The sequence below is a fragment of the Colletes latitarsis genome, chromosome 13, assembly GCF_051014445.1.
Source record: "Colletes latitarsis isolate SP2378_abdomen chromosome 13, iyColLati1, whole genome shotgun sequence".
NCBI lineage: Eukaryota > Metazoa > Arthropoda > Insecta > Hymenoptera > Colletidae > Colletes > Colletes latitarsis.
In genome coordinates this window covers 15173889-15199915 of record NC_135146.1, presented here as the reverse complement: position 1 = coordinate 15199915, position 26027 = coordinate 15173889, and the positions used below count along the sequence as shown (strand labels likewise).

At 32.5% G+C, this 26027-nt stretch overlaps 7 protein-coding genes and 1 long non-coding RNA gene across 11 annotated transcripts; 4 read left to right on the top strand and 4 right to left on the bottom strand.

The window, feature by feature from the left end:
• Positions 1-401: 401 nt before the first annotated feature.
• Row (relative of woc) lies at positions 402-6334 on the bottom strand. Of its 3 annotated transcripts, none has more exons than XM_076780353.1 (11): positions 6250-6334; positions 5933-6114; positions 5592-5680; positions 5450-5507; positions 5252-5378; positions 5063-5181; positions 4917-4985; positions 4780-4840; positions 4389-4580; positions 4106-4276; positions 402-3945 (listed from the first exon to the last, which is right to left on the bottom strand). In XM_076780353.1, exons 2-11 carry the CDS (start codon positions 6080-6082, stop codon positions 1394-1396), a joined length of 3588 nt encoding a protein of 1195 aa, XP_076636468.1. In that variant the 5' UTR covers positions 6083-6114; positions 6250-6334; the 3' UTR covers positions 402-1393. The 3 variants fall into 3 exon arrangements, with proteins under 3 accessions (XP_076636468.1, XP_076636469.1, XP_076636470.1); XM_076780354.1 differs by having other exon boundaries at positions 6241-6316; XM_076780355.1 differs by having other exon boundaries at positions 5459-5507; positions 5933-6297.
• An 88-nt stretch (positions 6335-6422) lies between these two features.
• On the top strand, positions 6423-7463 carry LOC143349262 (uncharacterized). Its single transcript, XR_013080883.1, has 3 exons — positions 6423-6584; positions 6816-6945; positions 7097-7463. It is a non-coding gene; the product is annotated as an uncharacterized LOC143349262 (long non-coding RNA).
• A 1961-nt stretch (positions 7464-9424) lies between these two features.
• On the top strand, positions 9425-10295 carry Borcs7 (BLOC-1 related complex subunit 7). Its single transcript, XM_076780600.1, has 3 exons — positions 9425-9619; positions 9796-9934; positions 10010-10295. The coding sequence occupies exons 2-3, from the start codon at positions 9797-9799 to the stop codon at positions 10187-10189; spliced, it is 318 nt and encodes a 105-aa protein (XP_076636715.1). The 5' UTR covers positions 9425-9619; position 9796; the 3' UTR covers positions 10190-10295.
• Positions 10296-10559: 264 nt separating this feature from the next.
• On the bottom strand, positions 10560-19198 carry LOC143349380 (ubiquitin thioesterase otubain-like). 2 transcript variants are annotated; one of them, XM_076780587.1, is made up of 10 exons: positions 19018-19198; positions 17127-18660; positions 16599-17040; positions 16272-16487; positions 15968-16197; positions 15768-15883; positions 12185-12237; positions 11531-11830; positions 11189-11389; positions 10560-11057 (listed from the first exon to the last, which is right to left on the bottom strand). In XM_076780587.1, exons 2-10 carry the CDS (start codon positions 18644-18646, stop codon positions 10860-10862), a joined length of 3276 nt encoding a protein of 1091 aa, XP_076636702.1. In that variant the 5' UTR covers positions 18647-18660; positions 19018-19198; the 3' UTR covers positions 10560-10859. The 2 variants fall into 2 exon arrangements, with proteins under 2 accessions (XP_076636702.1, XP_076636703.1); XM_076780588.1 differs by lacking the exons at positions 15768-15883; positions 15968-16197; positions 16272-16487; ... (1 more) ...; positions 17127-18660; positions 19018-19198 and adding an exon at positions 12304-12547 and having other exon boundaries at positions 10566-11057.
• On the top strand, positions 12831-13951 carry Pole4 (DNA polymerase epsilon subunit 4). The gene is made up of 3 exons (XM_076780589.1): positions 12831-12880; positions 12966-13363; positions 13723-13951. Exons 2-3 carry the CDS (start codon positions 13130-13132, stop codon positions 13864-13866), a joined length of 378 nt encoding a protein of 125 aa, XP_076636704.1. The 5' UTR covers positions 12831-12880; positions 12966-13129; the 3' UTR covers positions 13867-13951.
• Positions 19199-19903: 705 nt separating the features above from the next.
• Positions 19904-20902, bottom strand: LOC143349588 (uncharacterized). Its single transcript, XM_076780932.1, has 6 exons — positions 20724-20902; positions 20509-20640; positions 20315-20425; positions 20166-20245; positions 20001-20096; positions 19904-19927 (listed from the first exon to the last, which is right to left on the bottom strand). Exons 1-6 carry the CDS (start codon positions 20779-20781, stop codon positions 19904-19906), a joined length of 501 nt encoding a protein of 166 aa, XP_076637047.1. The 5' UTR covers positions 20782-20902.
• A 127-nt stretch (positions 20903-21029) lies between these two features.
• On the bottom strand, positions 21030-22853 carry Scf (Calumenin B scf). Its single transcript, XM_076780368.1, has 4 exons — positions 22497-22853; positions 21722-22289; positions 21537-21652; positions 21030-21460 (listed from the first exon to the last, which is right to left on the bottom strand). Exons 1-4 carry the CDS (start codon positions 22596-22598, stop codon positions 21272-21274), a joined length of 975 nt encoding a protein of 324 aa, XP_076636483.1. The 5' UTR covers positions 22599-22853; the 3' UTR covers positions 21030-21271.
• Positions 22854-23898: 1045 nt separating this feature from the next.
• Positions 23899-25984, top strand: Tsp2a (tetraspanin 2A). The gene is made up of 5 exons (XM_076780567.1): positions 23899-24008; positions 24471-24668; positions 25136-25312; positions 25476-25661; positions 25747-25984. Exons 1-5 carry the CDS (start codon positions 23922-23924, stop codon positions 25822-25824), a joined length of 726 nt encoding a protein of 241 aa, XP_076636682.1. The 5' UTR covers positions 23899-23921; the 3' UTR covers positions 25825-25984.
• The last annotated feature ends 43 nt before the right edge of the window (positions 25985-26027 follow it).

The window sequence follows — 26027 nt, the reverse complement described above, 5'->3', positions numbered from 1 at the left end:
ATTACCGACAAATCTCAATGTTAATTGTGACCAATTGGGTATCGCCGCGTTTTATTTTATATTACCGTATATTTTCTTATATTGTTTGTAAGTATTACTATCAATATCGATTATATATTATATACGTATACGTCACGATACCAGTATCAAATTCTTCGAAATAGTTGTAGTTTTTTGTTTATGTATACATATATATATATATAAATTTAAAATCGATCGTTTCGGTATCGAGATCAATTTCTCTAAATAAAAAATTTCCAATAATAAAATTTTCAGCGGAATGAAACTACGAGAAATAGTATAATTTTTATATAGTCGTCCATTTAATGTGTTGTGTCGTGTCTTTAGGGAGACGCAGAAATATGTTGAAGTATTATCTAGTATTGTATTGTTAGGTTACCTTTCCAAATATTTCAACATTCACGTTATTATCACACTGGTATCGATCGTTATATAATCATTATTACGTAAATATTTGTTTATTATATTTAGGTGTAAGTTATTATTCTGAAGGTGATGAATATAATGATGATATCTCTGGTAATCACCGATCAATTAACATTGCAGAGTTTTTGCTAATAAATATGTTCTTTAGTGTTGACTCGATAACAGATGATATTAAATCATTGTAAAAATCACAAAAAAAAAGTTAAAATATTGAAAAAAAAGAAGAAAAAAGTTTTGATAGCTTATATTAGAAATACAGATAAATACAGAGTGACGAACTATTATGTGTTAATGCAGATAGTTTTAAATTTGCCTCAATTTTTTCAATTGAAGGATAATTCGGTGCGTTTTATTCTGTCATTTAGTATTATAAAATATATTCGTACACTTGACCACGTAAAAGTACATGTATGCTACATTTATTATTCGTACAAAAAACGTACGTTCTAAATAAAAGTTAAGAAAATAAATTGGTTTCCTGCTTGATTTACCCTTAACCGAAAGGGAGGATAAAAAAGAATAAGCAGTAGGTCGCAAGCGTACAATTTATTTCGAAGGAACGATGACTTTATTATTAGAAATTGAATTCGTGTGAAGATAAGATTATTAATTGTATTGTTTTGTAAAAGTAAAGAAGACGAATAATGCATCGGTACGCGGTTGCAAGTGTATATGTATACCGTCGGGAAAAAATTTTCCCCCAAGATTTTAAGGTCATCGATAGTTTTTTGTCAACGATACCCCAACTTTTTTCTTTGTCTTTGTAGAGTATAAAAAACAAAAAAAAAACCCAATTCAACGACCATAATAACCGTACAGTTTCTCTGACATTTTTTATCGAGATATTTCCACCGGTCTTATATATAATATTAATTAATGTAGCAAAGAATCACGCCACGTTTTGAAACTGTATTTTGCAACATTTTCTTTGAATTATTCACTTATTTTAACGTAAAGTGATAGTCCTTTTACCGTCGATGTCAGTTTCGTCGGAAACGTTTTTTGGAACCAAGCCTAAACTGTCTAGCATTCCGGATGGTGCTGTATCTTCCATCGGATAAGCGGATACTTTTTTACATTTAATTAAATGCGTAGCCAACTGATTCCCGTCAGCGGTCGCATAACCGCACGAACATTGCATCCTTTTGTCCAACGGAATATTAATGAGAGGCGAGGGTACCACCAGACTAGTCATCGGTCGTTCATTGTGAATTTGTTGTTGATGTTCCTTAAAGGCACGCCAACAACAAGTTATGTATCGACATTGATGACATCTCTGTTCGCCTGGATAATGATCTTGTTCGTCCACGTCTTCTTCGCATTCTTGACAAGACAGGTTTTCGACCGGGACGTTGACCGTGATCGGGCCTGTGACCCACTTTTTTACCTTTTCGTCGCGTGGCAATTCCGTTACGGGACTGTCGACGTCGAATCGTCTGTTCTGCGGTCGCTGCTTCGATATCATTATTCCGTTACTACTGCTGGAATAGGGGACAACCTTCGAGCCAGAAACACAGTCGTGTAATTCTCTCTGATGAACTTTTAACGAACTTTTCTGATTGAACCAGAGACAGCATTTCGAGCATTTATTACCCCGTCCTTGCTCTCTTCTTATAACGTGTCTCTGCATGTGCAGTAAGAAGGCATGGACGCTGGTGGCACTGGGACTCCCCTCGCTTACGAATTGTATTACTTTTAAACAATAAGGGCATTGCAAGCTTTCGCCTTTTTCGTGAATTCGATAAAAGTGATCGATAGCGTCCTTGTGGCTGGAAGTACGGTAGCCGCAGGTTTCGCATCGGTATGGCATTTCGGACGGATAATGAACCGACGATAAATGATTAATTAAAAGTCCGCTGTTTCCGAATTTCTGTTCGCAAATCGCGCAAACGACCATATCGCTGTCGGAGTGGCCAAAATTACTGTGCGTCTCTGTTACGTGCGTAACCATTTGATGTTGGGACGAGAAAGCAGTACAACAATATCGACACACGGGCGAGTTTGATTGTCCGGGCACTTGAGGAGGAACATGACTGATCATATGTTCCATTACGTCTGTGTTGGAACGCATCGTTATCGTACAGAGAAAGCACCTGAAGTATAATGAACATTTGTGCTCTTTCAAAAGTATATTCTTTTCACCTTCCATAGTAGCGTAATAAAATTCTTGCAACTGTATCTGATCGTTTTTACCCTCTTTGTCTCGAACTTTCGAATCTAACATGGCTTTCTTTGCTTCGGGATCCGGACTAGTCGTCGCTGCGATATTTCTTTTACGTCCTCTTCTTGGACCAGGCTTTACTGCTTGACCATACGACACTGTCTCCTGTTGTTGTTGTTGTTGTTGTTGTTGCTGTTGTTGCTGCTGCTGCTGCTGCTGTTGTTGTTGTTGATTAATGTTACCAGCATTGTTGACGCTATTTTGTATTAGAACGTCGCAGCCCGACTGAATATCTTCTTTATTTATCGTCATAAGATGCGTCAAAGGTGGCGAATAGGACCAATTCTGAAACGGATTCGCGGCTACCTTCATCAATCGATCCAACAAACCGTCGTCGGAATAGATCCTAGTTTGCTCGGCGATATGGGCGATTATGTTATCGAATGCTCGTGCGGCCGTCGTACCGTACATTTCTCTCCATACCAACTCATCCAAGAATTGCTGTATCATTTGTCTGCTGAGTAAGCTCAGAGTATTTTGAAACATTCTGGGAACAATTTTTCTCAAATATTCCATAATGTGATAATTGCTCATCACGTTTCGGGGATTTTGATCGGAGAACGCGGATTGCGTAATATGAGTGAAACCCATTTCTTCGAGCGTACTTTTATCGACGGTAAAATCTGTCATGATCTTGGAATCGGTGTGCACCCAATCTTTCAACGGATGTAGAATATTATTGAATCGTCGTTTATACGATCTATCGCCGTCTTGTACAGGATCGCATGCCCTTAGTCTTAAATCGAGAGTGGTGTAATCCAATACACCGAGCACCTCGACTTTTACTTGTCGCAAGTTTCCATCCTGCGACGTTGTACCCAAACTAATTACACCAACTTGTATCACAGAATTTTTCCCTCCCATCTTGCGTGTTTTATCCCACATTGCGGACGTACAAACACTACGCAGATGCGTGTAAAAATTTTTCACATACACATTCGACACTTTTACCCAGGAAACAACATTTTGAACGTTTGTCTGGCAAGCCCAATGATAAATTAATTTCAAAAGAACGGTAGGTGTGTACGGTGCTCCTTGAAATATCGAACCGGAAAAAACCGAGACGAAACGATCTGGACAGCAGCTCGAGATCCAAACGTACCCTCCCGAATAAGGAAATGTTCCTTGATCGCTGTACATTCCCAGTTTCAGTTTAGTCTTTTGATAACTATTGCTATGTTGGGCGCAATATTGTTCCGATTTCACTAAACCTTGTTGTATTAACCATTCGGCAAATTTCGTAGCGGAAAACATGAGTACGCTCTTCACTTTGATATCTAAAAACGACGATTGATCATTTAAACTACAGTCAGTTGATAAAGTCTCCGTGCAATGTACCTTTTTTGATATTATAAATATATGATCGAGAAAAGAAGCGATCAAAAATAAATTGTACGGAGACCTTTTTAATTAACCGTTTATCGAGATTAATAATACCTAGGTCCGATCTTTCTTTTTGAGCTATTTGTGGTACGATATCCTTGGTGCGAAGATTCGGTCTAGCTATGACGACTAGCGAAGGGAACGTCCTGCCACCGTTCATTTTGTTAAACGTCACTTCCCTGCCATCCGGAAGATTCTTCTTTGCTTCGTCGATTTGTTCAGCGGCTAAATTTTATTATTATTATTATTATTGACTCATTTTCTTTGATATATTTTACTTGTACGAGCGTGACGATTCCAACTAATTTTAGCCAGTATAGATTTCCTCCCTACTGACCTGCATTTTTATTTCCCACCGATATTCCACCGATGCTAGTGTGCTCGGTTGGTTTTGAGGCAGATACTTTCGTCGTCACTCCCGTTGTTGTACTTATGGTTGGCGGAGTCGACGACACCGTTGCCGGTGCAATTTGTTGCTTAGTTACTGTTTTTATTCGAAGATTCGTTACACCCTGTGGACTGGTGGTAGCTGGAAAATAAGATTTAATCTCCATACATGTGTCAGCTGACCAAGATACGCCGACACCAGACCTGGGCATTTCGTCGTGTTTTGTTTAGAAAAGTACTTGTTATTTAAAATATTTATTTGTTAGTTTGATTTGAAATAGAATCTGCCCAGGCCTGCACTTTGTCGAGCGTTTACTCGAAAGCAGTCTTCTAGAACTTACTTGGTGTTACAACATGCGTCGAAGAGCCCACTTTTTGTTTTCCACGGGTGATTAGCACGGGCTATAAGAGAAAAATCAGGCAGTGAATTAAAGAAAATTATTAAACGAAACTGTTTCAATATCGATGCACAACATACTTCCTCTATTATATCAGGTTGCTGGACTTGGAGTACTTTTGTTCTGCGCCCGGATCGTGTATATTTATACTGAGGAAAATGAAAATTCTTAGTATAATATTTCGTTTATATCGAATTAAACGAAAAAACAATAATAGATTTGGTACGTTTTCCGCCTGGGGGTGCGTGACGGTAGGTATAGTGCTAGCCAATGACGTCGACGTCGACGCAGACGTCAATACTGGTGTAGATATTGTGCCCGACGAAGCGGTCGTTATGGTAGTTCCTGTAACGTATGCAATTTCAGTTCGTTAACCGTACGCGCGTACACCTATTAAGAAGGAATAATCTTTTACCTTGAGGTTGAGCGACCGATCCTAAAATAACTCCCATTCTTGAATCCACGACTAATTGTATGTTACCTTGAGAGCTGTTTGCGTTATTCAGTACATTGAGCTTAATCGGCTGATTCTTATTTTGATTCTGTGAAAATTACGAATATAGAAACTCCTCTATGATTATATTATTTTTTCCACATTTTATATAATACTCACGACACTCACGATGGACTGTGGATTATTTTTAACGACAGCTTGTGCAGAATTCGCAGGCCTGATATACGAGAAAATAAAATAATCTAAATTTCCTAAAAGAGCAACGATCGCGGAAAGATAACATTTAGAAAGCGATACCTACAATGTGTACTGATAACCATTGACATTGCCTGCTTGACATACCAATTTCCCTCCATGATCTTTCACCAATTCCTCTAAAGTAGCAGCAACCTAAAAATCGAAATAAACGTGTTGGATAAAATAAAGGTAGAAAAAAGCGATGACAAGCGTATATGTATATCGTAATATCGCGGGGGGTCTAGGGGGTCTAGGGGGTCTAGGGGCCAGGGGCCAGGGGCCAGTGGTCAAGGAATAAGCTGAAAATCCCGTATATAAAAAAAAGAGAACCCACGTGCAATATGTTAAAAATAAAATGTATTATTTGACGAGAGAATATTGTACGAGAAAAGGAAGAAAACATACCCTGTCATAATTCTCCTTGAGTTCTAATCGTAGCATTAATTGCGCTTCGCTAAGTGGCTCTTCGGAGCATTCTAAATTTAAGGTCATGTGGGTCGGTCGAATGTTCGTCACTGAACGCGTGATTAACCGATTTTTTGGCATTTTTATCATATAGACAATTTCTTAGAAGGGCAGAAAGCTTTCTAAAAAGAGGAACATACATTTAATTCGATTAAATTTTCACTGTACGTCGTTACTACTCTCTAAACGTTTTACGCGCGAGCAATGCGTTCATGCTCAACGAATTTAACTGATTTTTCTTTACGAACAGAATTCACCCTTGTTATTGTTTGCTTCGCAAGTAACTTTTCTCCAGTTTAGTAGGTTATTGCCAGGGGCTGTGCACTCTACCACTGATCAAACTGATCTCAATATAGAGAGAAAAGTCTCGTTATTCGTTACTGTTACGCCGTATTTCTGAAACACCCCGCCAGTGTCGCTGATATTGTAGTTTCTTTTGTCGCCTGAAATCACTTGCATTTGCATTTGCAGAATTAAACTCTAAAAGTTCGTAAATTAATCGCAAGGAACAGAGTAATTAGTTTTATTTGTTAATTAGTTTAATTTGCCACCATCTACGGCAAAAAGACTCTCGGACTTATGTATCCGTATGGTTAGTAAATAAAATTTACATTTTTATAATTAACTTTATCGGTCTTTATGTCTATGTATATGTATATTTCTAAAGTTATTATCAGATAAATTTTTTTGGTTATGTATAGGTTAAATTGCAATGTCTAAATTGCATGGAGTAAGAATGCATCGGAAGCGCTTTAATGTTGGGTCCTTTAAAGAATGTTTTAATAGAGCATGGATGATCGACAAGGGTTTCTTTGATTTTCAGATCTCGCGTCATCTTATTCCATCGTTCCGACACTCCCACTGAATGCGATCCATGGGTATCGTTCACTGTGTCCAGAAATACACGCATAGCTTGTACATAATATGTAATGTGGCATCGTGCAAGAGACCATGTAAGATCGTACCGCTTAGTAAATAAACTAAATTAATAATAAAAACGCGACCATGTATCTCTCGAAATTGAAGCTCAATGGGATGTAATGCAAAAAGAAAGGGTTGAATTTTCAAATTCCAGAAAATTCCTTAACAAAGGAATGTTTTCAGGAATGCCAATCGAAGAATGAAATTGTGCAAAGCAACAATTGTTGGTTGTTCATTAGTATTAAACGAATGTAAAATTTATTTTAGAAATAGCATATAAAAATACTTACCAAACAGTCCTACGAAGCCGAGAGAATTCGATTTACAATTAATATTTGTTGTTAAAATGGATATAACTAAAAAATATACATTGCATGTATGTTTTAGAATAAGACTAGAAGATAGAATTGTTCAAAATATGTTACGCAATAACTTAATTTATTTATAAAAGCGTTTTCAAGATTGCAAGATGTGTGTTTCTGTATAATAGAATTTTAAAAGTGTAAGACATTCCTTATGTTTTTATTAATAAAAAATTAAAGTCACAATACATTTATTTTCTATACTTTTTATTTACATTCTCCTCCACTTATCCCATTAATTCCTTAATTTTTTCAATTCTACAGTATTATAATCACTTAAAATCATTATTCGTAACAAATTAAGTTCGTCAACCACTTTTCTATACATTATTTTATCTAATTAATTAGTTATAAACAATTTCTGGAAGAGATACTTATTTATTCAAAAAATTGGCAAAGTGTCGCCACCTATCGGAATCTTAGAGGAAGTATCCGGAGTAACCTCCCCTCGCCCCCCAAGGTTTGGTGCACACGAACGGTATCGCCATCTAAGAACAGGTTTTGTACTAAACAAAGTACAGCTACCCCCACTCCTCCTACTCCTGATATGCAATACCTTGATTACATATTCGCTAATAACTTCTTTTCTGGGAATAAAATATGAACTTTTAGAGTTTAAGAATATAGCTGAGACCCTTGGCAACATTCGAGGATACTTTTTCTACCCATGGCATGCGTTATTAAATAGTTATTAACAAATATCGGAAGTCGGAACATTTACGGCTGTATCACCGCCTGCTTCAATCCATGAATTATCAACTTTTCAACAATGACACGCATATTTTGGCTATTAGAGAACATAGTGGACATCTCTAGCAACATTTAAAGACCAATTTTGCACCGCTCCTCGCTCTAATTAATTAGTTATTAGCGATAGATCCCTAAGGTGTCGCGTTAAAAAGTTCGAAGACGTATGCCGACTTCCACGTATTGATTAATAACTATTTAATAACGCATGCCATGGGTAGAAAAAGTATCCTTGTATGTTGCCAAGGGTCTATACTACATTCTTCGATTCTAAAAGTTCATATTTTATTCCCAGAAAAGGAGTTATTAACGAATAATTAAGGTACATAGTGCGTATCAGGAGTAGCAGGAGTGGGGGTAGCTGTAACTTTTTTAGTTCGAGACCTGTTCTTAGATGGCGATACCGTTCGTGTGCACCAAACCTTGGGGGGTGAGGGGACTGAACTCCGGATACTTCCTCTAACATTCCGATAGATGGCGATACTATACTTTGTCATTTTTGGCGCAATATTTGAACAAGTATCGCTTCCAGTAATCGTTTATAACTAATTAATTATATGAAATAATGTATAGAGAAATGGTAGAAGAACTTAATTAGATTCAAATAATGATTTTAAGTGATTAGAATACTTTAGAATTAAACAAATTAAGGAATTAATGGAAAAAGTAGAGGAAAGTAAATGTTCCGACTTCCGATATTTGTTAATAACTATTTAATAACGTATGCCATGGGTAGAAAAAGTATCCTCGAATGTTGCCAAGGGTCTCAGCTATATTCTTAAACTCTAAAAGTTCATATTTTATTCCCAGAAAAGAAGTTATTAGCGAATATGTAATCAAGGTATTGCATATCAGGAGTAGGAGGAGTGGGGGTAGCTGTACTTTGTTTAGTACAAAACCTGTTCTTAGATGGCGATACCGTTCGTGTGCACCAAACCTTGGGGGGCGAGGGGAGGTTACTCCGGATACTTCCTCTAACATTCCGATAGATGGCGATACTATACTTTGTCACTTTTGGCGCAATATTTGAACGAGTATCGCTTCCAGTAATCGTTTATAACTAATTAATTATATGAAATAATGTATAGAGAAATGGTAGAAGAACTTAATTAGATTCAAATAATGATTTTAAGTGATTAGAATACTTTAGAATTAAACAAATTAAGGAATTAATGGAAAAAGTAGAGGAAAGTAAATGTTCCGACTTCCGATATTTGTTAATAACTATTTAATAACGCATGCCATGGGTAGAAAAAGTATCCTTGAATGTTGCCAAGGGTCCATACTACATTCTTCGATTCTAAACGTTCATATTTTATTCCCAGAAAAGGAGTTATTAACGAATAATTAAGGTACATAGTGCGTATCAGGAGTAGCAGGAGTGGGGGTAGCTGTACTCCGGAACAAGTGCAGCGGTGCATTTTTCTAGTGCTCGATCTAATTGTATTGATAAGCGTTCAAGTATGTAATCCAGTAAATAGATATCAATATCTGAAATGCATATAAAAATATGCAGCTCGAAATTCAGATATATGTAGGTACTTGCGAATAGCTATCAGCTGATTTTAGTTTTGATTATTTCACGTTAAATAAACACGTACGTATAGCCGTGACATATATCTTATGTGTGTTTAGAATATAGCACTATTACTTTAAATCATTTTATTAAAGTTAAAGTATTTTTTAGAATTTCAGTAACATTTTATCAAATAAATTTAAATAAGGTTATGAAAGAAAAATGTTTTTTCATTTAAAATTTATACGAAATTGCAGTATGGCTTCAGCTTCAAGTACGAGTGCTCGCAGTTTGTTTGTCGAGTCGAAAATGAGATTGGCAGATAGAGTACAAGTTAACGTGAATAACATTGCTTCTCTTGCAAGACAAATTCAGAGGGGTTCCAAGAGCAGCGAAGTAATACCTTGTATGAGTTTTACGTAGTATCTATAAAAAAATTTGATTCTTTTTCTAATTAAGATACGTTTACAGATATTAATGCACAGTGCTAAAAATTTTGCACAGCAAGAGCACAGTTTAGAAACTGCTGAAACAAATTTGACCAAACTTGCTCTTATAGCTACACATTTAGAATGTCAAATGGATTCCATGAGTAGGAATTCCCTAATTTTGGAACAAGTTACGGAGCAAGTACGTGCTATGCAAAGATAAATACAAGAATGAGAATAATAAGAAATATTTTCAGTGTTCAAATATGCATATTTGCGTGTTTGTCATGACTAAATGTACCCAAATAAAATTTTTAATTTAACTTCTACCTACATTCTCGTTTCATATTTACATAAAATGTACTTTACTTTTAAGAATTTTTGTTACGCTTCTATTTATAAAAGATAATATTATTACTGTAGAAATAACACATATTGTTAGTGTATTATCCTGTTAATATATGATTTTTTATATAGCTCTTCTTCTTTCTTTAATTCCCAATTTTGAACGATATTTAATATCTATACGTTTACTTGAGACATAAGAAATAACACTTTACGTTTATTGTTAAATTATTTATTATTTACTTTATATAATTAACTTATAATTTGAATTGGAAAACAATTTATTACAATTGAAAAGAATTTCTTTAATCTCGTACCTTTTTAGAAGATAAAATGTATAAGTAAATAACTCTCTTTCACATAAAACTTCATATTCTTATAGTATACATCATCAAATTTAAATTGATTGTTTGTAATTACATTATTATACGATATCTCATCAAATAATAAGTTTTATAAATTTTTAGTACATACGTAAGATATAATTTGTTAAATGATAAATCTTTGTCATGAAAGAGACTTTCCAAATTGTTGTTGTGCGAAATTTATCAAGGGTAAAGAATGTCATAATGACCAGGACGATATAATAAATGAACTGCTGGAGTGGCACCATCTGGAAAGTCATGTGCAATTACTTCGGTACCTGCACCTCGATCCATGTAACGAACTCGTACTCCAGTTCCTAAAGCAGTACTCATTGCTATAATGTGAATGTGATCAGATTCTTTGTACATTGGTTCCACTTCCTGCAAAAATATATTGCAATATTTTTTCGTAGTTCATACAAAATTCATTCGATTAGATTAGTAAATGTATATTATCAATAATAGTATTCTAATATAAAACAATAACGAAAAGTAACACTTATCGTACTCACTTGATGGCAGAATTCGGAAATAGTACGTTCTCCTTCTATAAAATGTTGATAAAAATCAGCTTCACGTTGTAATTGACCAGATGTAATTAATCTAAGATATACAACGACATAATCAGAATAACCCTGTTCATTGAAAAGTTTGTGTAGTTCGATGTAACTTGATTCTGCATCTCCTCCTACTTTGTCAATTACTTCCATAAACTGTAATGGCAAAAAGAAATAAAGTACTTTTTTCTAACAGCTTCCAGGTACATATATTCTTAAAAATGAAATTGACAAATTACTTTTAAAACACAAGATAATAAGTTTGTTACTAGGCCAATTATAATTTCATATATTTACCGTATCATGAAAATCTTCGACCGTAAATTGGGGAAAACCTAATTCTACCAAACTGTCTTTACTTTTTAATGCAAATTCACGAAATTTTTCATATTCATCTTTATTTCCAATTAGTTTTTCTAAATATGCGTAACTAAAGGCTCTAAAAAAACAATTTCCATCTGGCCTGGTTCTTCTAACGTACGAATACTTTTGACCAAGTACTTTAGTTTTAGAAAGATATACATCATCTTCGGTGTATTCACGTTCCAAGCTCTTAATCGATTCTTTTTCTCCAACTAGAGCAATAGATTCAGAAATCTGAAAAACAATCGATCCATTCCCTATAGTTTTGAATAAAGAATTTATACGTCGTATTATAGTAATGAACATAATCGCGTAAACACTTTAGAACAATTTTTAGAATTACCTTCTTTCATAAGGTACCGTAATTGTATTAAATTAAAAGATTATTTTTATGTATTCCACATTTTCTACTTTAGCAAACATAAAGTTTACCGAAGAATGGGATACAACAGAACAGGAATGAAAATTAATAACAGTTATTAAAAATAAAAAGTCATAATTTGTAATTCTCTAATAAAATTTGATTATTAATTGATAAGAAAATGTGCAATAGATAAATTTCTAAAATGACAGAAAGTGAATATTAACCTCTTTTTCGATTCGCCTTTGTTGTTGAATAATCAATTCATCTTGGTTGACGTCTGTAATAAAACGAATATAATAAATTATATGTCCATGTTTTGAAATTGTAGTTTATGTTTAAAAACCTGTATTTTCCGTTGACTGCCCTTTCAAAGATTTCTCTTCCATATTTCAAGAGATTTTCATAAATTTCGAAACGACTGTCAAATTACCAGTCGTAAATAAAAGTCCGATGTCCATGTGGAAATTGAAAAGCATTTACCGTCGTATTTAAAAGCTTTAGATTGGCAACTGTGTTTCTCAAAATGGCATGCTATAGCACAAAGTCACGGAATAATATACAGAAGCGACACTTTCTAGTTTTTGCGAAACCAAATTTTAGGGTGCACACATGTAAATTGACATAGCGCGGGCTCAATTACATTTGGTATTTCATTTATTAGCAATGCTAATTATACGTAAAGGGTACTCGTCGGGCGAACAATTTTGCCTTTCTTGTATGCCAAACGAGAGTACTAAAACATTGGCGATATTGCCTCGAAGGGATACGTTCAAGGTCCCCGAAATTAGGGTATCGAACATCAAAGATTCCGAATTCCGATACAAGAGTCGCTTCTGTATGTTACTCTGCGGTGTAGTCGAAAATGCGTTCCTCGCGGCGAACTTGTACTGTACCTAGAACAGAACATATCGCTCTTAAAGGTCCTTTTTCACGTTACTTAAAGGCTTCATACACGTAAACGATAACTTGTATAAATTTTATTGTATTTCGCTATTTTTCTTTCAGCGCTTGCTTTCATTATACGTGGCTACTTCCAATGAATAATATTTCATTTTATTGTATTTCTTCTATATTTAGTAATATTAACATTAAAGTATAGTAGTCGAATCGTAATCGATATTTTATCGATAAATCGCGACGCGATTTCCTTCAACGTGATCAACGTAAACATGGCAAATTTTGAAAACGAACCAAGTACAAATGATAAAGAATTAAATGACAGTAATATTAGCACTGGTGAAGAAACTTCCCAAGAAGAAACTGAGAATAATATCCGTTCTGACGAAGAACAAAAAGAAAAATTAGTAAAGTTACCGTTAAGCCGGGTAAAAACAATTATAAAAATGGATCCCGAAGTAAATATGGTTAACCAAGAAGCCGTTTTCCTAATTGCAAAATCTACGGTAATTATAGTCACATTTATATCGTTACATTACGCTGATTATAAAACATTCAATCATTAAAAATTATAAATTCGTTAATGATTTATCTCGAAATGTAATTAGTATCGTAAGGTGCATATATTAAGTTTGAATATTTGAAATGTCATTTTTCGGAAATTCTTACTTTATAACAGTTTATGGTATATTAAATATACCAAGTCTGATTTGTATAAAATTCAACTATTGTACACAAAAATTGTTAAGTAATTCAATGAATTATATAGTGAAATTCTGTTGTCTAATAATTCAGTCAGACAATTAATTAAGTATATGTATTTTGTGCCATGCAATATTTATATTAATTTTACTTTTTATTGCAGGAATTATTTATAGATTCTCTTGCTAAAGAATCTTATAAACATACTGTACAGATGAAAAAGAAAAAGACTATACAAAAACGAGATGTAAAAAATGCAATAAATAATGTTGATGCACTTGTATTTTTAGAAGGGACACTAGAATAATATTTCATGTAAAAAGCTGACTTTATACTTTCTGTCTACACAAGTGAAAATGATGTTTAAATTTCGTTAATTTTGTTGTACCAATTCAATTAGTAGAAATAAAGTTTTTCAAGCAAAAATATGAAAAGTGCATGAAAGTTATTTAAAAGCGTTTTATTATGAATTCTCAAGCACACAGACATAGTTCTAAATTTCTTCGTATAATAGAGATAAAGGTATCGGCTGAAAATATTTTATTATATTTATACTCAAATTTATAAGCTGTATGTCTAATGTGTATCTTTATTGTAAAACTCATTCAATACACATTCGTATGATTTCATCTGCATATACAAAGAATTGCACAATTTTTTTTATTATACAAATAAAGTGTATAAATAAAATTTTTTAATAACATACAGATTAATATATTTCTATAAATACTTTAACATTATTTTTGTTAACTGTATTTATATTATTTGCAGCATACCTTGTATAATGCAGAATGAAATTTGTACATCGTAATTACTTTTAGCTTTAAATTTAAATAGTAATTATAGCATTTGCATGCAATTTAAGAGAATAAATTCTAAAAATCTCAATTGAAACATCAAAGAATATTCACACGAAATTGAGTATTTTAAACATTTCTATCTAGTATGTAACTTATGGATAACAAAGAGAAAAAAATCAGTCTTATTTCATATACGCCAATCATTTAGTTTTTTATATGCTACCAATTATAACTGTTCAGAGATCATGACTCATAGTAAATAATGATGATGCAGAAACATACAATGTCAGAAGATACAGATTTGATATTACTCGTGTAATCTTCGTTAATATATGTATATGTACATCAATTACATGCGTAGGCTACTATTTTAACTGTAATCGAAAATCGAACAAACTTGGAACATATTATAAAAATTTATATATGTAATAAAAAATTTTTATATACTTATATTGCATGGTTATTACATTTAAAGTTTACTGAAAGCAGATACGTTATTTCAAGTGCTTCGAGATACACAGATTTTATTAAATTCTTTTCATTGCTTGTCAGTTTCATTAAAAAAAGAAAAATATCCTTGGAACAACTTATTGTAATTTCACTTTGCATACTATGTTAAAATACTACTGTAACATTAATATTTCTCGAGTATTATATTCAGGGTGAATTAAAAGGTTGTTTATGCTTCAATAAGCATTGAACTTTTTACTTTTTTAATACTTTTTTTTATTAATCCAATTCTCAATCTGTATTATTAAAGTCTATATTATGAATGTAATATGAAAATGGCTTGCATTCTACATAGAGTTTTTGTTTTAATTTAGTATTAATTCCCCTTTTCTTTGAAATGTAATTTGCAGTACATTTCACCTTTATTTATTTATTTATTTATTTATTTATTTATTTTTTTTTTTTTTTTAATTATATTTAATAAATCGTACTATTACGAACTTTTATATTTTAAATAAATTTAAAATGTATATTTTGTTATTCTAGGAAAGTACAAGCAGTTTTTACGTATATGTAAATCAGTGTTTAAAATATTTACGTTTCAAATTATTTTCCTAACATTAAGCAGATTTTCATCTCACATTTCTTAAATAAGCTTTATTTTGCGACATTTTTGCTATGCTAAACTTTTGTCGTTACAATAAAAAATAGAAATAAAGTTACCTTTTATGACAAAAAATACGTTACCGTGATGATATACGTATATATGTATATTTATTAAAATTTGTCTAGTATAATTTCAATATTGTGCTAAAATCACTGAATATTACCGATATTTGTTTCAAAGAAAGAATATGAAAATTCATTAGAGAAGTATGTATGTATATTACTGTATAATCATACATGAAGGATACTAAAAGATTAGGAAGTAACTTGCCATTATTTGTTTACTTCTTACGTTTAGCTTTACGTCGCTTACAATCTCTAAAGGAGTTTTGATCTCCTGGTGCGCTTGAAGTTCCGGTCTTGCTGTGATTGTACAGATTATTTAAAAAGTCTTCGAAATCTGCTTCGCTATTTGATAAAAAAACAATTTGTTAATAAAAAAAAAGAAAAGAAAAAATTAAGCATTTTATTGAAATTATAAAATAGCAATACCTCGTATTTGGGTCTATTTGTTGACGTTTTTTACCACTACTGGCTGTTTGCGAAGGCGGTCGTTGGCCCAAGACAATCCTGTACTGTACGCTATGTGTATTTGCTCTCAGATGTTTTAAATTACCAGCTTGACAAGCTGCCCAATCAGTGACATCATATACTGCTCCTTCCATGCATGCATAATAATGCCAAAGGAAACCCATTAAACGAGATTCTGCCCAGATGTCTCCCTATTTAATATATAATCTATTTAGAAGCACAGTTCAATACAAGTTCCTTGTTTCTAATCAATTTTAATAGTTACTTCTTTTGCACTATGACGTATTTTACATTGAGCACAAAATCGTGCTGCATAACAAGGACGTTGTGTAGGTATTCTTTTGTGCCTCAAACCACAATTCGTACACCTTATTGTATTTGCCGCCTGTTCCATCTTTCTGTGAAGTTGAGAGAGTAAATCGCTCAATTCACCCCAAGCTGCTTCTACTTGTCTAGTTTGATCAAATGCTTGTCTACGTTCCTAAAATAAAAAATAATAAATTAAAATAAAATTTTAAATGTAACGTTTCTACAAAGAACTTTAGAAATAACTTTCATTGCAATCTTATTATTATGAATATAAAAATAGTACCGGTTCACCAATTATATCAAAGGCATGTACAAGTATTTTGAATGCCTCCTCCGCACCAGGCTGATTATTTTTATCTGGATGCACCAAAAAAGCTTGTCTCTTATAATACTTTTTAATATCATCGTCTGAACACGTTGGTGTTACGCCAAGTATACTGTAAGGATCTTTTCCTTTACAAGCTAATAATCTCTTCATAGCTTCTTCACCAGTGCTAGGTAATGCAATATTAGTTTCAAGACCACCACGTATCCAGTTACTATTTTCTTCTTTTTCTTCACTTTTAGCTTTTATTTTTCGCCAAAATGCGAATTTACTATTTCCAAACCAATTATCTAATTGTTTGCCAACAGCGTTTAAAATACGAATTTTCGAAAATGTTACAGCTATGTAAATCCACGAGTATTTTAAATATAGTATAGTATGATACCATCCGCATTTACAACTAAAACAAAGATTTACGATATTTAAACATATTTCTAAAATCACTGAATCGTGTAAAGTGCATCTCTTGTATTAAATATTACTTACAGTTGAATAATGAGATTAGCACTCATACTAACTACGTCGGACACTAAGTGTAACAACCAATGAAATATTTTTAATCCAATTTTACACCAACGACTGGCATATTTATTTAAATTTTTACACAAATCTTTCACGGGAGATTCTCTATTCTCTCTTCTTCGATTTCTTTGAGCTTTCTTAATTTGCTGTGCTTTTTCAGCTTGAAAACGTTTACAATTCTTTTCCTTGGTAACTTTTTTCTCTTCTTTATTTGATTTATTTACAACTTGTTGATTTTTTTCCATTTTTTCAGGGGAAACGGTTTGGCTAGAAGTATTTATTGTGTTCAAATTGTTATTTATTTGTATAGGTCGTTTAAGAAAATTTCCAATAGATTTTGAGTTACTATTTTGAATTTTTGAATTATTAAGTGTTTCTCCCTTTTCTGCCTTCTTAGGAGTTTTTGAAATTTTTTTCTTTTCAAATTGATTAGACCTATCAAAAGTATTTATTTCATGGGATTCAGTTTGCAAACCAAGATTATCCAACGACACCCAACGTCTCGGAAGATTTGAATTATTCTTTTCTAAAACTTTTCGTGGTACTTGTATTTTTGGAGAATTATGATCATCGCTTCCGGATGAATATTGTCTCTTCAATACTGCAGATTTAGATTTGTTCTTTGAATTTTTGTTGGAAATCTTCTTACTTATAGATTCAGGTTTTGGTTTTACGGATTGAACTGTTAATGGAGATGGAGGTGTCGGAGCAGATTTTGTCAATACATCGGAATAAGAAGGTCGCATAGGTTTAACTTCTGCTACTACACGAGGCTTTCTATATTGAGAATCTGTAGAACATCTGGGAAGCTCTTCGGGTTCTTTTACATCTGCATTTGATTGTGGTACTGGTGTTACATTTGGAGAACCACCAAAGGGGCTGTAAGTACCAGATTGGTTTGGTACCCAATTGCCAACTAAATTGTCGATTAACTGTTTTCCATTGAAATTTTGAGTCGGCAAATCAGATGGTACTGTAATGTGTCGATCATTAAATAGACCATATTCTCGATCAATCATATTTTGATTTCTATAGGATGTTATATTTGAAAGTTGGCATTGTTCTGCCATGATTTGCGAAGCATTTCCATAAATTACATTAATATAATTGCCTCCACCGACATCTATTGTACCAATTAAGTCGTTGTTTTCATTTATACCTAAATGATTTACCGTCTGCGATGGAAAATAAATTGAATCTGTCGTGGAATCGTAACTTGACATATCTTGCATGTAAAGAGGAGTACTCATCGGAGTCATTGATTGCATTGTAGGTGGATTAGACGGCGGAGTTTGACTAGTAATATAGTGTCTTGTTGGGCCCGAAGAATAATCTCCCCAATTATGAGATGTAGCTTGTTGTGGATTTACACCAAATTGGACATAATGACCATTAGAACTTTCCAAATCAGCAGTCATAGCTTCGATAATTTTATCTAAAGACATACGTTTAAAACCAGGAGGTGACTGTTGTTGCTCTGCCATATTGCGGTATATTTCTATAAAAAAAAAAAAAAAACATTTTTATTTAAGACACGTATTATGATATAAAAGATATGCATTTTGTGGTAGACTCGTAGAATAGTAGACAGATTCTACGAAACATAAAGAGTTTCTCATACTAATGTGGATAAACTATGCTGCAATTGGAATTTTTTTGAACACAGGAAACTTGAAATTATTTACGAATTATATACGAAAACAATGTAACAGAATTCGTATAAGAAAGAAGTAATATTGACGTAAAGTAGTTAAATTTCGACTGTTGATAATATAAAAATTAATTTTATATAGTTTAATAACCTAAAACAAATGTTTCTCTGAGATCACAGCAGGTGTAACGATGCAATACTTACATTCATCGGCAAGTATACCACCGCTAAATATCCGTTTACATTGTATTCAAAACAAACAGCTTTTTAACATATCGCACGAAGAACATCATACTTAAGTGATATGTGCAATTTTAAACTATATACCATGCGGTTAATACAAAATCAGCCACTGTATTTGTCCGTGGTCCGCACTACCATCAGATTCATAAACGGATCACATAAATAGTTTTCTTTCTGTATACATACATCCGTATATATATATATATATATATATATATATATAATACTGTTGTGAAAAGTTCCTAGATAAACGGATATGCCCAATTACTGAACCGTTATGGCTTCGATATGTAAGATCTTAATATACTTCTCATTGAGTAATTTTTATATCTCGTATATTACAGTTTCTTTACATATATTCTAAATTATATTAATTAAGATTATATTTGAATTAATTTGAAAGGTATAAAAGCATCGTACCTTTTTACTAGAAACGCGTACTTGTTATTACTAGTTCAGAGTATTTGTCGCGTTTAATTTTTAAAATACTCTTCTATATTTCATTAAAGTTTTATAATTTATTAGTAATACTTTAATTTTAAAAAACACTTAATAACTTTTTTCGAATTACTTTTAACATTGTTATGTACAATTTTTAATCATTAATCATATACGTATATTGATTATTAAATGATTTTTCTAATTATTTCGATTTATTTTGTTTATAATTCCCTGTTCTTTGTATATGATAAAAATGTTTAAAATACATACTTACGTTCGTATTTGTTTTTTCCTTTTGCCTTTTGTTACAAGTAATTTAATAAAAAAAAATTAAAAATTAGATATAAAACAAGAAATTAATATATTACATATAAAATATAAATCATATTAAATACAAGAATTACATTTATGATAAAATATATATATATATCTATAAAATACAATAACTTTTAAGAATAATCATTAACAATTGTATATTGCGTAAATGTGAATAATAAACTTACAATCGTTAAAATAACCGAATATTTTGTTTTTATTGATGCATTACAAGGTTCTCTTCTAGATTCACAAGCACAAGTTTCAATTGTGTAACCACCCACCTATAGAAATATGTAAATTATTTATATAAATCAGATTCAACATATATCTTATTTAAGAAAATTACTTACATTTTGTCGATAGCATCCTGACGTAATAGCTGTCACTTGATCTTCCATTATTTTTCCACAAAAAAAGGACATATTAACGACTGTAATCAATTTTAGTCTTTTAGGATTTGTTTTTTGTATTTTGCGTTATTCAAGAATAATATACTTACTATTATTATTGTATTCAAAAATATATTTTATACAAACATTTCCAGATGTTAAAGGACATAGAATGGTCTCGTTTCGCATATTCCACAATTCAGTCATATTTGGTGGAACCTCTGAAATTTATATAATTTTTATTATTTTTAATTGTCAATAATAATTTATTATCTTAGGATAAATATATCTTATATAATTTTACTTGTGGGGATTAGAGGTTCAATACAAGGTACACCTTTGGACATGGTACAATTATACTTCTCTGGTCTATTATCGTACATTGGTGGTACCCATCTAAAGTGAAAACAGTATGGTTTATCCTCGTCTATAATTGCTAAAAAGTAAACAATAAAGATGTTTTTAATTTGAATTTTTCCCAAATTTGTTGAAAAGTTGAAATGTTTTAAATACAATTACCAAGTACTAGAGACACTGTGCACATACTTAAAAATATACTTGAATATATTCCCTTCATTTTGAAACGAATGAATCCGATCGACTCATTCTAGAAACACAGCTTATCTGATAAAAATAATCATCGTCGTACCAATCTATCACTTATCTGATAGTGTACTTACAATATAGTATTACAATAGTGGATTGCGATGTACAAGATACAACCATATTAAGCTATACGTAAAGTATAAAGAAAGAAACACTTACTGTCAGCATGCTGTGATACATGCAAAGGTACCAACCAAACTGCTTTTTATTTAATTAAGGACATTTAAAATATTTGTAATTTATTAAAATGAACACTTATTTACATTTTTAAAAGATATAATGTCATTTAGAGGCAATGTCATGAGGTAAGTAAAAATTAGCCGTTATAAAGAGATTCTTAGCCTACTGGTAAAGATAAATATTTTTCATAAATGTTTTATACATTTTCTTCTCGATATCTCCAACGTATTTTTTGCATTTGTTTATAAAAGTATTATTTGGAAAATATGCAGGAAAGCTTATTAAAATTCATCGTGCCTGGTTAATGCTTCCCCAAAATCAGTAGCTTGAGAACCAACAAAAATATCGTATTTTTCTAATATTTCTTCCTTTGTAAGTTTTTGGTCTCCATCCATGTCTGCTTCGAATATTAAGTGTCTAGATTCAGCCTTTGCATGATCAAAGTCAGCTGGAATAATCCAAGCTTTGACCTATAGAAAAATAAAAAATTTATTTAGGGTTAAAGAATATATGTTTTCTTTTTTAAAAAAATTCAGTATTTTTCACCTCGTCAAAGTTCAGAAAACCATCACCATCCTTGTCTCGATACATAGAAAATTGCTCTATCTCATTTTTCACCCATTCTGGTTCCTCTTCTCCTTCTGCACCTTCGTACATATCACCTATAATAAAAAAATATATTTTAATTAACATTTGCGCGTATGAAATTTAAGAAGAAACGAAATATATACCAATATACTCTGAAAGAGATATTTTGCCATCTTCATCTTTATCAATATCTTCCATAGTTTCTAGTACTACAATATCCTTTGTATGATCTGCTTCTTCCGCATGAAGAAAGGCAGTAAACTCTTCTTTCGTAAGAGCATCGTCGTTATCCAAATCTGCTGCTATCCAACGCCTACGATCCTTTTTAAGCATAGCTACGTAAGAAAAGGAATTGTCTTTGGATTTTTCATGATTTTCTGTCTCATGCTCGTCCATGTCTCCATAAATCATTGCCATGTACTCTGTCCATGGAAGTTTCTCTTTTCCCTCCACATTATGAGATTTCCATTGTCTGTCAACATTGTTTCGTATATAACGCCGTTGAGTGTACAATATCCAGGATTTAAGTTCTTCTACAGTGACAAAACCATCTTTATCTTTGTCTATTTTATCAACTATTATTCCTAATCTTCGTGTACTTTCTTCAGGGGTAAGTTGATCAAAAGTTTTTGCTTCTTCGCCAAGAAAGGCTTCATGATCGTAAGCTGCATTATGTTGACTATTAATATAATGCTCCTCTTCGCTCGGTTCCTAAGATGAAAATAAAAATGTGTTTGTAAAAATCTGTACTGCAATAGTGCACGAAATTATTTAAATGTATTAAGCAAGGTTATACGTAGAAGATTCGAATTTTCGTTATAAAAGTAGTAGCAAAGTTTATTTTTACAACGATCGACCACGAACGTATTTTGGCACGTGAATTGAACAATTCCAAGTACTTAAAAACTAAGAACAAACCTTATCGATGACTCGTGTCTTGTGTTCGTTTTCCGGCTTTGGGATCGCTGTCGCCAAGACAGAAAAACCAATTAGAATTTGAAGAAGCATGAATTCTTGCATAACTCACGTAAACACCAGACGAGTAAAGGGTATCAAAAGTCAGTAAAAAAATGAAATTGTTTCAATCTTGAAAATGAAAAATGTCGGTGATTCTGACGAATAAAATTCCAGAAGCTCCCGTTTCGTTTAGCTTACTCGATGTCTACATCAGCAAAGCTTTAATATCTTGCTTCATGCTGCATCCCCACTTTCCAGCTACATATTCGGTTTAGATACCATTTCTGATGCTGACGCTGGAACGCCTTTGTTCCATATTCAGAGTTACTACTTGATCATAATATGTATAAAACCCGGAGTATTATAAATTACTACCCGGAGATTGCAGTAATAATTTAGAAATGAAGAAAACAAGGAAAGAAACTAAGGATTACATTTCTCGAAAACAAATGGAAATCGTTCGAAGCTAGAGTATGTTTTCGAGTGTGGAAGAAGCAAATATGCAGTTTGTTTAAACATGAATAATGTTTTACAAATGTATCAAAATATCAATTTAGCGTATATCACTGTTAGAAGAGGGGGCAGTATATTTGAAATACTGTTGGTAATTTGGGAAAAAAATCTTGTTAAAGCTGTGGTTTTCTAACTAGGAAGACAACGTAAGTACGTGCTAGCAGCGTGTTTACGTTTAGACCCCCTAAATCTAATTTTAGATCCTACGTCTGTAACGATATTTCAATTTCCACACGAGGGCAAGTTGTAAAATTTCGAAAAAAAAATACGACAAGAACTGTTTCGTTTAATCTATCGCCACACTTTTTATCAAAATGAGCAATATGTTTATAAAATTTTTTAGGATACTCGATGTATACGTCATTTAGTTTATTGTGTGAGCAGCTTTATATAAATATATATTTTTATTACGCAACTTTTGTATTTTTATGACTATTCCTTTTGTTCCTTGACCGACATTCTTAAAGGTCCTGCAAAAATTTTTCATCATCAGGTGAAGTCAGAAATAGCCGTTTTTTAACATTCTCCTTTATACGACACTAGTTTAGTCAACGTTTCTTTAACGAATCCTACTTTCCCCCGAAACCTGCATCTTTGATGACACTTTTCTCTGATGCGAATGAATCATACATGACCATTCTTTTTATCTAGGACGTTCTTATCCAGTTATCTTATGTTTGCTGATGATAAAGAGAATACTAGGTGGAGGTTTCAGGTATCCGTCGCCGGATACGTCCATAACTACGGTGTCTACGTTTTAATAAGTACTATCTCATCGAGTGATTCTTACGAAAAAGAGAAAGATATTTAATCGTGGCTACAATTACAAATTTATTTAGTATATACGAGTGTTGAAACTGATAGTGTCGAGCAATGGTTACCAAAACTTCCGGAGCCCAATTGGAGCAACGAATTCAGTGTATAAAATTTACCATCTTCTGCTTAAATGCCATTATATGGGTGAGCGAACAAAATGAAAACAAATACGATTGTAAATGAGAGAAATCCTCTTATCAAAGGATAAGCAGAAATTTTATATATTATTTACATATATTCTTTTCACGATATTTTATTATCGAATCGCCGAATAGTTAGGCAAGAAGATAATTTTTATCCCATGAATAATTAGCGTTGCGAGCAAATTACAATACGAATACGCGTGCGAAAGCAATTTAGATTTATATACTGTCTTAATACAATCGAATCAATGTGAGTCAGATCACAGCGTATCAATCGTATCAGTGTTTATCAGCGTGACGAATACGAGACTACAACTATTAAAGAATTACATTATTTTACACCAACAATGCCAAATTATATTAATATTAAATTGAAATGAAATTTTTTTTAACAGAAATGAATTGAAAGACAATGATCGACAAATGGTTTGTTTAAATTTTATTTGCGTTTGTTATTACCTAGTTACTCGGCAGCGCAATGTTCGGATTGTGCATGTGGCTAAGGCTGGATCCAGGTTTCCAAGAATGGGTCGAATTCCTTGATATGTATGAATTTTACATTGGAATTTACATCCTACTTGCGGCTTCAATATTCATCATAATTATTACATTCGTCGGTTGCGGTGTTACTCTTACGGAGTATATCCTGGGGCTCTTTGTTGTAAGCGTAATATATTACGTTACTAATTAATCATTTTAGAAAGTTAGTCTAAAGGACAACAGAATTGTCTGATACGTATAAGAGATTTTATGTTGTAATATTGAAAAATAATTATAAGTTTACGCGTCCGATTTTATCCGTTGGATCGAAAGGGAACGAATATTCGTAAATTCGGCTCCAAGTGTTGATATTAGCGACAATCATGCATTATTAAATACGCGCGCAATTAACAAGTTTTTTTTTTAACGGAAAATTGATTTAATTGAAAAATGAGGGAGAAACGAAGTGTAAAAGACTAGGCTTCGGGTTTATGAAAATCGTGCCTTTACTTTCATCGCATTTGCAGTATTTTACCTGAAACAGAATAATTACGATATCAGCTTAAAACTTTATAGAAAATATGTAGATATGTAAGAACACGCATTGAAAAAATAATACACATTAAACAATTCCATATATTTGTTTAGTACGTAGGTCTACAATTATTTTGCTTCGTTCTTGGCTTGGTAGGAACGTCGATACTTTTGGATTATTCTACTTACGATAGTAAAATTCAACCACTTATACGGCGTTCCATGACTACGCTTATTAATAAATACCACGATGAAAGAGCAACGTTTATTCTGCAACTGATTCAAGAGAGCGTAAGATGATATATACACTATTAAAGTCTACCTCCTTGTACGAAAAATGAAATAAATTTCATACGAATGCATTTTATGTAGCGTTAAATTTAGTAATCGATCGATATCGATTCAAAGCATAAATGGTATCAACCGCGTAATTAATCGAAAGATTTTGTAATAGATCGGTTGTTGTGGCGCCGATGGACCGATGGATTATTTGAAAATGAAAAAACCGCTACCTAACGAGTGTAGAGACACAGTTACTGGTAATGCCTTCTTTCACGGTTGCGTTGAAGAGATTTCGTGGTTCCTGGAAGGCAGATCAGGATGGCTCGCCGGTCTGGCGTTGTCTTTATGCTTGCTCCATGTAAGCACTATAAATTTACTACAATCATTTCGTCGATTAAGATAATAAATATATAGTAGTAATGATAATAAATTTCATGTTACAGATAGTAATAGCTGCCCTCACTCTGGTGCTTGTGCGAGCTTTAAAAAAAGAAGAGAACTCTATCACATTGAAACATTAAGGAGTCTATTACACGTTCGGTCATTTTTTCATCGTGCATTATAAAAATTAATTTATATTTCTTGATAGATTCGAGAACATAGTATATCCATTTCACGAATGGAAATTTCGAATGCTTAAATAGTCAGCAAAATGGACTGATAACCGAAGTAACAATATATTTTGAACAAGACTCGCAGAATATAGAGTATTTATTTCTGTAAT

Bases quoted from the DNA above. Each gene is read 5' to 3' on its own strand.
- Row (XM_076780353.1), bottom strand. From the start codon at position 6,082: ATGATAAAAATGCCAAAAAATCGGTTAATCACGCGTTCAGTGACGAAC. The intron at 4,986-5,062 runs GTACCAAATCTA...CATTTTCCTCAG, and splicing joins CGCACCCCCAGGCGGAAAAC to TATAAATATACACGATCCGG. The intron at 3,946-4,105 runs GTATTATTAATC...CGTCGTTTTTAG, and splicing joins AAAAGAAAGATCGGACCTAG to ATATCAAAGTGAAGAGCGTA.
- Tsp2a (XM_076780567.1), top strand. From the start codon at position 23,922: ATGGTTACCAAAACTTCCGGAGCCCAATTGGAGCAACGAATTCAGTGT. The intron at 25,313-25,475 runs GTAAGATGATAT...ATTTTGTAATAG, and splicing joins TGCAACTGATTCAAGAGAGC to ATCGGTTGTTGTGGCGCCGA. The intron at 25,662-25,746 runs GTAAGCACTATA...TTCATGTTACAG, and splicing joins TGTCTTTATGCTTGCTCCAT to ATAGTAATAGCTGCCCTCAC.
- Scf (XM_076780368.1), bottom strand. From the start codon at position 22,598: ATGCAAGAATTCATGCTTCTTCAAATTCTAATTGGTTTTTCTGTCTTG. The intron at 22,290-22,496 runs GTTTGTTCTTAG...TTTTCATCTTAG, and splicing joins AGACACGAGTCATCGATAAG to GAACCGAGCGAAGAGGAGCA. The intron at 21,653-21,721 runs GTATATATTTCG...TTTTTATTATAG, and splicing joins ATCTCTTTCAGAGTATATTG to GTGATATGTACGAAGGTGCA.
- Borcs7 (XM_076780600.1), top strand. From the start codon at position 9,797: ATGGCTTCAGCTTCAAGTACGAGTGCTCGCAGTTTGTTTGTCGAGTCG. The intron at 9,935-10,009 runs GTAATACCTTGT...ATACGTTTACAG, and splicing joins GGGGTTCCAAGAGCAGCGAA to ATATTAATGCACAGTGCTAA.
- LOC143349380 (XM_076780587.1), bottom strand. From the start codon at position 18,646: ATGGCAGAGCAACAACAGTCACCTCCTGGTTTTAAACGTATGTCTTTA. The intron at 16,198-16,271 runs GTAACTATTAAA...TATATTAAATAG, and splicing joins TACGTCATAGTGCAAAAGAA to GGAGACATCTGGGCAGAATC. The intron at 12,238-15,767 runs GTAAGAAGTAAA...GTTTTATTACAG, and splicing joins TAAGCGACGTAAAGCTAAAC to ACGTCAACCAAGATGAATTG.
- LOC143349588 (XM_076780932.1), bottom strand. From the start codon at position 20,781: ATGAAGGGAATATATTCAAGTATATTTTTAAGTATGTGCACAGTGTCT. The intron at 20,246-20,314 runs GTAAGTATATTA...AATTGATTACAG, and splicing joins TTTTGAATACAATAATAATA to TCGTTAATATGTCCTTTTTT. The intron at 19,928-20,000 runs GTAAGTTTATTA...TGTATTTTATAG, and splicing joins ATTCGGTTATTTTAACGATT to ATATATATATATATTTTATC.
- Pole4 (XM_076780589.1), top strand. From the start codon at position 13,130: ATGGCAAATTTTGAAAACGAACCAAGTACAAATGATAAAGAATTAAAT. The intron at 13,364-13,722 runs GTAATTATAGTC...TTTTTATTGCAG, and splicing joins TCCTAATTGCAAAATCTACG to GAATTATTTATAGATTCTCT.